Source organism: Protopterus annectens, chromosome 7.part0 (genome assembly GCF_019279795.1).
Source record: "Protopterus annectens isolate FY-2018-M chromosome 7.part0, PAN1.0, whole genome shotgun sequence".
Classification (NCBI taxonomy): domain Eukaryota; kingdom Metazoa; phylum Chordata; order Ceratodontiformes; family Protopteridae; genus Protopterus; species Protopterus annectens.
In genome coordinates, this window is record NC_056739.1 from 1,956,546,527 (window position 1) to 1,956,556,562 (window position 10,036).

Below are 10,036 nucleotides of genomic sequence, written 5' to 3' on the forward strand. Positions count from 1 at the left end.
TGGCAGCATTTAAAGCCAGACTTAGCTTTCTCAGACATGTCACAATTTTAGGTACAGCTAACAGAGAAAAAGTCAATATTATGTCAAGTCCAGTAATTTTGTCCCATCCAGTAACTTATTGTCAAATCCTGTAAAAAGTCAATCCAGTAGTCAATCCAAGTAAAAGGGTGGGGTAGGCCCCGAGGGAAAACTCTAATAAAGTGTATAAAAAGACTTTATATGGAACCGAGAATTCCTCAAAACACTACCAACACACACACACAGTCACTTAAAGACAAATTTCTTTAGAAAAAATTTAGAAGCAATATAAGAAAAATATAAATCTTAGCTTAAGGTTGCTCGAGCTCATCAAACTGATGCGAACGCTGCAGCGGCAAACTAGATCTGAGGTAAAGGCAGAGGGGGATTGTGGGAGTTAGGTTGGTCTCGAGCTTCTTCTCGATGCAGAGCTTGCCAAGCGGCCGACACGGAGCCGAGGATCGGCTCCGAACCCAGGTGTAAGAACAAACGGCGAGATTGAACACTCTCACATCACAGCTTTATTAAATCCACATAAAACAGATAAGTGCTTTCGTCCCAGAACACTAGAACTTCATCAGATACAATAAAATTGTAAAATCCCCCTTATAAAGACATGTGGAAGACATCACTATCATGAAATGTTAAGGGGCAACTGGTTAGGGCTGCCCGTATGTGTAGTACGGACATGGCCTTTGAAAATGAGTGTTCCCTACTAATGGACATGTTTTTGAACCGTGGGTATCCTGGAGATATGATTGAAGCTTTGATAGCTGAAGTGTCTTTTAAGCGTATTAATGGCACATACCAACCTTTACTTTTTCATAATACGCAGATTTCATCTCTCCTTGTTGATGGGATTGATGTGGTTATTAGTGATTCCTCTCCATTGGACCCTGCCATTCTTGTAACCCCTAAGGAATTTAATTTTCCTACCAGTTTTATCACAACCTTCAATAAAAACTCTGAGAACCTTTGTTCTATAGTCCGTAAAACTGGTATTTTATTACTAGTTCAGGTTTACAGGAAAGATTGGGGGCGTTTCCCTCTTTTGTATATAGAAGAGGAAGTAATCTTAAGGAACTCCTCCACAGAAATAAGACAGTTGATTTCCACTCCAGACAAAAAGGTACATTTGCTTGTGGTTGCTGTAATTGGTGTAGATACCTTCGGGTAGGGAATTCATTTTCCATTAGGAACAAGAAATACTTTATCAACCACAAAACCAATTGTAACACAAGATCTATAGTATATATAGCTCTATGTGACTGTTGTCCTGCGTATTATGTTGGTAAAACGGATCGCAGGTTCCGTGACCGTATATACCAACATATATGCTATAAAAGACAAAAAAAAGTGACAATGCTCTATCTAAACATTTATTGAGCAGCGCAGGACACAGTTTTCACTTTATGGCTATTGACCACATTCAAGTTGACATTAGAGGGGGCCCACAATCCCTTATATTAGAAACCCGGGAATTAGAATGGCAGATCCAGTTGGATGCTTTCACATTTCCGGGTTTAAATGAGAACTGCAACATTTCATCAGTGTTGAAATATAGGAGCTATCTTAGGTAATCTTTAGTATTGGATATTAATGTAGAATGTAAATGAGAACGTTTATTTTTTCATCTTTTAGTGAAAGGAAGCTGGACCTTTTTGATCAAAGTATGGTTGAATATTAGTTGATTTTACGTGTTGAATAGGTATGTAAGATTTTAGCCTTAATGGCTAACTAGTATGAATACCTTATTTATGTTTTAGTTTACTTAGTACTACTTTTAAAAAGTGTACACTTGATTTGTTAGACATATAGCTGGCTGTTCATCTTGGGTATGATTGTTTGATTCTTTTGGAGTCTAAATTAATTTTAGGTATACGATATACACATTTTATCTTTGTTGATGAGGAAGTGACATCAGTGGGTGTCACTACTACTGTTTTAAATTGTGAAGGGTTCGCGCTCTTTTTTATGCTGAGGAAGCTTCTGCAAGGACAGAAGCGAAAACGCTCTTTGTGTAAAAATAAATTTGCGTTACAGTTTGGCAGCTCGACTCTTGGAAGTATTTTATTGTTTTAACAGTTTACTTTTTCGTTTTGGGTTACATGAAATGAAAGAAGACACACCCCCTTAAAGACATAACATTAAAATGCAGTAAAGCAGTTGCATAAAATACATATCTTACATAAAATAGTTTGTTCACTATTAAAGCAGAATATAAATATGTAAAAATGTATAAATTACAGTATTAAAAAATGTTTATAAAAAATAATTTTTAAAAGTATGTAATACCATGTAATTTATCTGTCTAATGCTTTGAGCTTTAAAAGGGATCTGATTGAAATGTTTTCATTTAATCCTGGCCAGTTAACTGCACCAAAGTGTAACTGCCAGTAAAGCTCTCTCTTTTCTAGGAGTATGGACAAGACTCCACCTCTAATGTCTGTCCTTATACTGTCTATTACAAAAAAAATGAAACATATGTTCTTCATTGTCCAATATGTGTTTGCTCAAAGCATTAGTTAACTTTTTTGCTTTAATCTCACAGAGGTGCTCATAAAAGCGATTTTTTAGTTTCCTGTCAGTTTTACTAACATAAAAACAGCAACAATGGTTACAAACAGCACAATAAATCACTCTTTCAGAATTAGTTACATCTATGATGAATTTTAAAATTAATACTGTTGCTGTTAAAAGTGTCCCCTTCCTTAATGTATTTACAAAAGTGGCACATACCACATTTGTTCATATATCCAAGTTGGTGCTTAAGTCCATTTTGTTTTGTTTCAAATACATTTTAGGTTCCTACCCTTCTTATAAACTATGGTTGGAACTATATCAATGAAGGGTCTAATAACTTTATCTTGTCTTAGGATGGACCAATTCTTAAGTATTTGTTTTATTGCAATGCTGTCGAAAGAAAAGACAGTTGTTAAGGAAGTCCTGTAGTCACTAATACCTGAAGTAGTGACTTGAATGATAATGTCATTATTGGTGTTAGGGCTCTGGTGCCCTAAATCTTCTCCTAGCAAAGGTAGATAGAAAGCCCTTTCTCTTTTATTAACAAATTCAAGTAAAATCACCATGACAAAACTAACAGGATATCCTCTTTTTAGAAACATATACTTGAGTGCATCACAATCAGACAAAAAATGTTCCATAATATACACCATAAGTGCAGCACGCACAAATTGTCCCTTCACTATAGCCTTCTTCTTTTTCAGTGGATGGGAACTTGAATTAGTAAAGTAAAGAATTCGAATAAGTCTCTTTTCTGAAGATTTTTGATATAAATTTCTTATTTTGATAAATCCTTAACAAGGAAAATGTCAAGGAAAGAAATTTCATCTAAATGATATGTATAAGTAAACTTTAAAAATTCTGTGGTGTTATTAATATAAGTAAAAAAATCATTAATAACTCAGGTCCATCCCATAAAATAAAAATATCATCCAGATATCGAGTAAACTGTTTGATGTAACCACAAAAACTCAAGGGAAAAAGGAATTTCTTCTCCCACTGTGTCACAACTATATTGGCATACAAGACCACCACATGCCAACGCCATAGCTACTCCTTCTTGTTGTAAGAAGATTTTGCTGTTAAAAAGAATGAAATTGTTTTTAAGCACAATTTCTATGAGGTGAGTGCAGAGTAAAGCATCAAAATGACCAACTTTCTTTGCATAAAGGAACTCACTGAACCAATCAAGACCAATACTGTGAGGAATAACTGAGTAAAGGTCTTTTATGTCAATAGTCAGAAAGACAAAAGTCTTTGAAAGTTATCTTATTGACAGATTCAAGGAAGCTCCAGGAGACTATACAGATAGGAGTTTCATTACAAACAAAATGTTTTAGTTTATGGTCAGGATGTTTAGCCAAAGGGTGTGTAATGGATCCCCTAACATCTACTATGGGGCACATGGGTGGTTGTGTTAAATTCTTGTGCAACTTAGGTAAGCCAAACTTTACTGACACTCTTGGATGTAAAACTGAAAGGTAATTCAGAATTTCAATAGAAATAGAGCCTATAAAGAGGTCTTGTAGTTCACTCCTTATTTTAGTGTAAGCACCATTCAATTAATTGATGGAAGATTTTGCATAGGCTTTAATGCTTAACATAGATAGCATTTTATTGTTGTAGTCATCCAAGTTCATTAACACACCACCCCCTTTGTCCGGTTTCAAAATCCTAATTCTATCTAACACATCCTTGATTTCATTAATGGTGGCAGTCTCCCGAGTATGAATTTCAGTATTCGTCTTATGCCTATTAGGGAGGTTACGTATATCTAGTTCACACATTCTCTCAAATAAGGAAATCATAGGATGTAATGGAGAGTTGTAAGTGCTGGAAATGGCAAGGGGGGGTTAAACTAAATGACTAGATAAAGAGTTGTGAAACAGAACCTTTAGGTTCAGCTTACGGGTGTATAATTTTAGATCCATCAAAGTGGTGGCTACATTACACTTGTATTGGGGTAGAAAAGTGAAACCCTTTGCAAAAATGTCACAATGTGAAGTGTCCATACAAACATTATAAGAATTATACACTTTCTGCCGAAAATGGGACCTACATTAATGAATCTCAAGCTCAAGCCTATAACAATAGTTCAGAGGAAGGTTTTTTTAGACCAGGCAGATTTTTCCCCGACTGAGACGCTCTGAGCATCTAAAGAACAGAGCCCCCCCCCCCCCCCCCACACACACACACACACACACACACACACACACACACACACAGGACAACCACTGGGAAGAAAGGAATACACCTTCCCATCACCCCAACAATCGATTGGGGGCACAATCCAACAGGGGAGGGAGAGCATTTTACAATAGCAAAAACAACAGGAAATAATTGGAAATGGATTCCCCTGAACATACTGATGTTTTTGGCATTATAGGCACTTATCATGACCATATTCTACCCCCTTGTAATATCATTACGAATTCTTTAGGTGATTTTAAAGTTTATAATTTTTCTAATGTTTGCACTATTATAACCTTTGAATCTAGTTTTGCTGTAAACTGATGAAGATTAATTAATTTGATAATTACAAAAAGCAACTTACCGTTCTACTGGAGCACCAAACTTCTTGTAGGCCTTAATGAATCTGCAAAGTAAAACAAATGAACATGTAAAAAGAACAATTAAGGTCTGAATGGACTACATCAATACAAAAACATACAGGCATATATTCACTCAATCACCCATCCACATTACTATCCTCATTTAATTGATGAAGCAGGCAAAGCTTTCTGCATTGCACATTACTTGAAGTTCTTAATATTTATGAATTTGACTACTAAATCAGACATTCTTCCACGTGGTATGCCATTCTGTTTAAACCCAGTTCATCACTCTTCCTCCCACAAGCAGTCATTTCCAATATAAAATTCTACTCCAATTATTTTTTTTAACAATTTTTTCTCTGAAATGCTACCCTTTTTTACTTTAGTTATTAACTGAGGTACCTGAAGTTTTTACTGTACTACCTTAAACAGGGAAAGAAGAAGCTAAGACACATACCTTCCACAGACCCTATGACATAGCAGATGTCCTTGTCTCTATATGGAGGGAGTCAGTTGAAGTACTGGAGAGAGTACCACAAAGTCAGAAAACATGAATGACCTGGCAGGTTAATGTTCAATAACTTGGTGGTCAGTCACACAGTGAAACTGCATAACTCCTAGCATGGTTCACTTCACCAATAAAAACAAGATGCCATGATGCTTCTGGGGCGATGGGGAAAAAATATCAAATATCTCCCTCCTCTGGGACAAGCAAGATAGGTCACTATAGGGCTCCAGTACATAAAGCAAGCCAAAATAATCTAGGGAGGGTTGAGTGTATGAGCAGCACTAGCAGTAGCTAAGCTAGGGTAAAGCAAGGGGGCAACTGCCCAGGTGCAAAGTGTTGGTGGGGGGCACAGTCAGCCAATCCCAATATTTAATGGAATACTTTCAAAAGCTGGTGCTGCATTTGCCTACAAACCTGAAACCTGTAACGCTCCATGTGTGGTGTAAACTGCAACAGTTGCTTACAACTAAAAATATTTTTTTTAACTAAAATGAGTGTTGTAACACTTCATGCAGACAGGGTATAAATTGTAGCAACTGTTTGCTAGAGTTTACAAGAAGAAATTCTTAAAAAATATCTACCTATAACTGTATCGATATATCTATACATACACACACACACACACACACAAATATATATATATATATATATATATATATATATACACACACACACATAGACACACATGTATATATGTGTGTGTGTATATGTATACACACATATTTCATGGGGAAAAAATTTGCATAATTAGCTATCTGCTGTTTTTAGCATTAGACATTTAGGTGTCGACGCTTAGGCATTCGACAATCTAGAAGCTATACACACACATATATATATATTATATATATTGTGTATATGTATCTACAGACAGATATATGCACACACATACATACATATACATATATATATATATATATATATATATATATATATATATATATATATATATATATATATTATGGGTCTACTTTGTTTCGTTGAATCTCATTTCACTCCGACCACTTCACTAAAAACTCAAATTACTAAAAACTCATTTCACTGAACTGCAGTTAGTAATACAGTGCAATGAAAAAAGTATTTGCCCCTTCCCAATTCTTTATTTTTTCTCATGTTTGTCACACTTAAATGTTTCAGTTCATCAAAAAAATTTAAATATTAGACAATTAGACAAAGATAACCCAAATAATCACAAAACGCAGTTTTTAAGAGATGATTTTATTAAGGAAAAAAACTATCCAAACCCATATGGCCCTATGTGAAAAAGCAACTGACCCCCTTGTTACATCATTAAGTAACTGTGATTAATCACATTTTTTGGGAAAGCTGAGTTTAATTTCACTAGCTACACCCAGGCCTGATTACTGCCAGACCGGTTGAATCTAAAGATCACTTGAATAGAACGGGTCAGACAAAGTGAAGAAGGCAAAAAAATCCCAAAAAGGAAGACATCATGCCGCGATTGAAAGAAATTCTGGAACAGATGACAAACAAAGTGACATCAATCAGTCTGGAAAAGATAAAGCCATTTCTAAAGCTTTGGGACTCCAGTGAACCATTGTGAGAGCCATTATCCACAAATGGAGAAAACATGGAACAGTGGTGAACCTTCCCAGGAGTGGTCGGCCTACAAAAATGACCCCAAGAGTGCAGCAACAACTCATCCAACAGGTCACAAAAGAACCCAGATCATCTAAAGAACTGCAGGCCTCACTTGCCTCAGTTAAGGTCAGTGTTCATGACATAACCATAAGAAACAGACTGGGCAAAAATGGCATGCATGGCAGAGTTCCAAGGTGAAAACCACTGCTGATCAAAAAGAACATAAAGGCTTGTCTCACTTTTGCCAAAAAACATCTTGAAGATCCTCAAGAATTTTAGGAAAATATTCTGTGGTATGATGAAACAAAAGTTGAACTTTTTGGGAGGTGTGCGTCCCATTACATCTGACGTAAAAGTAACAGCATTTCAGAAAAAGATCATCATGCCAACAAACATGGTGGTGGTAGTGTGATGGTAACGGACTGCTTTGCTGCTTCTGGACCTGGACGACTTGCTGTGATTGATGAAGCCATGAATTCTCCTCTCTACCAAAAAATCCTGAAGGAGAATGTCCAGCCATCAGATCGTGACCTCAAGCTGAAGCACACTTGGGTTCTGCAGCAGGTCAGTGATCCAAAACACACCAGCAAGTCCACCTCTGAATGGCTTAAAAAAACAAAATGAAGGTTTTGAAGTGGCCTAGTCAAAGTCCGGACTTGAATCCAACTGAGATGCTGTGGCATGACCTTAAAAGGGTGGTTCATGCTCAGAAACCCTGCAATATGGCTGAATTAAAACAATTAAAAAAAGAATAGTTGGCCAAAATTCCTCAACAGCGATGAGAAAGACTCCTTTTGCCAGTTATCGCAAATGCTTGATTGCAGCTTTTGCAGCTAAGGGTGGCACAACCAGTTATTAGGTTTAGGGGGCAATTACTTTTTCAAATAGGGCCATTTAGGTTTGGATAGTTTTTTTTCCTTAATAAATAAAATCATCACTTAAAAACTGCATTTTGTGTTTACTTGGGTTATCTTCGTCTGATATTTACATTTCTTTAATGATTTGAAACATTTGTGTGCGACAAACATGCAAAAAAATAAAAACTCAGGAAGGGGGCAAATATTTTTTCATTGCACTGTATACTGCACTGTGTAGAGTACTGTAAGACAAGTAAAAGGTATATGTCCTTTTCCCCACTGTAGTGCAATCCTGGAGTTAGTATATCTAGTTAGGGGGAGTGTGGGGAGCGTAGGCCCCCACTTAGTTTGAGGACATATGGTTTAAAATGTATTGTTTTGAAGTTTGTGGTAAAACGCAATATAAAAACAAAGTTGGGGGCTACACCCCCCCCCACACACCCCATACTCCCCTAACTAGATATACTAACTCCAGGATCGCACTACAATACAGAAAAGGGCATATAACTTTTACATGCCTTACAATACTCTACACAGTGCCAAATATACTAAGTTCAGTTCAGTGAAATGAGATTCAGTCAAATAAGTTTTCAGTAATTTGTGGTTTAAGGGATGTGGGCAGGGTGAAATGAAATTCAGTGAAATGAGATTCAATGAAACAAAGCAGACCCATATATATATATATATATATATATATATATATATATATATATATATATATATATATATATATATAATGTATTTACAAACACACGCACACACACACACATTAAACTAATCAAAGCAAAAGAACTGGTCCGGTTTAGAAGATGAAAAACGTAAATATAGAAAAAAACTTAAAAAACCATGCAGGAAGGAAAATAACAAAAACAGAGTCAGTGTTGAGCACATTTCTTTTCTAATCATGACAAAAACTTCTTCAGAAACACATTTCTAGAAATGAGAATTCAACTGGTAAACAGTACATTAAATATCCTTGTTGGTGCAAAGTAAGCAGCCAATAAAATATGAAAAAATCTTTAAATTAGCTGTACATGATAAACCCAACCTTTGAGCAAGTCAAAAGGTAATAAAATGTTACAATCAGTTAATTGTTTTAGTGAACCTGTAAAGTCTTTGAAAAACAGGTAGTGATGGGGGGGGGGGGGGCTACCTCAACCACACCAAAGCACACTTAATGTTCAGAGCTTCTATAAAAATTATAGAATCTTCGGGACTCGACCTTAAAATCACAGTGTTGGAATACATACTGTGAAACAACACGTATGTAGTCACAGACAGCACACACAAGCCTCAAGAGTACAAGACTGGAGATTTATCAACATTACACAACTGTTTCAGTAAAAAGGACTTATCTGAGTGTTCAAAAGATGCTTGCAAGGACTTTTTTATCTGAAAAAGCAGGTGTAGGTCCAAAACTAGTAGTGATAACACTGCTATTAGAAATAATGCCCCAGTCCTTTAAAATGTTTCTTACTACCTTGTGGTCCATGCAAATGGGTAGTGGAAAGTTGAGGGCTTGGACCAAACTGGGGTTCTGATTGGCTTTGAGAGAGGATTGGACCAAACTGTGGTTCTGATTGGCTTTGAGAGAAGTTTGGTACCAGCCAGAATTCTGACTGGTTGCAATGGGGGGTTGGGAAGAAGAAACATTTTGGTTGGGTGTTTGTGTTAATCCATAATTAAGTACTGGCTGAAATTTTGGCTACCGCGATTCACTCACCTAAGTAAAAATGTAACCAATCAAGTCAATTGGTAATGTCTATTAGTAAAAAGGAAACTTGGGAAGCAGCTTTCTTTAAGGAACCAGTCGTCATTAATAATTCTGGAATATCTACTGAATTCTCATCTGGCTATATTCTTTTTCATAAAAAAAAAGGATGCTGGCTGTCGAAGTCTAAATAATTATTCCAGTAGCCCTTTTTGCAATAAATGTTAGACTAGGACGAAAGAGTATGAGTATCCAGTGTAATTTC

The 10,036-nt window shown here is 36.2% G+C and overlaps 1 protein-coding gene across 3 annotated transcripts in view; it reads right to left on the reverse strand.

Annotated features, from left to right (window-relative positions):
• CHD2 (chromodomain helicase DNA binding protein 2) overlaps window positions 1-10,036 on the reverse strand; it is a 3,702,317-nt gene that overhangs the window by 893,778 nt on the left and 2,798,503 nt on the right. For all 3 annotated transcript variants that reach the window (XM_044078379.1, XM_044078380.1, XM_044078378.1), the window contains one exon: window positions 5,096-5,137. In XM_044078379.1, coding sequence (XP_043934314.1) covers window positions 5,096-5,137 — 42 coding nt within the window. The remainder of the gene's footprint in view (window positions 1-5,095; window positions 5,138-10,036) is intronic.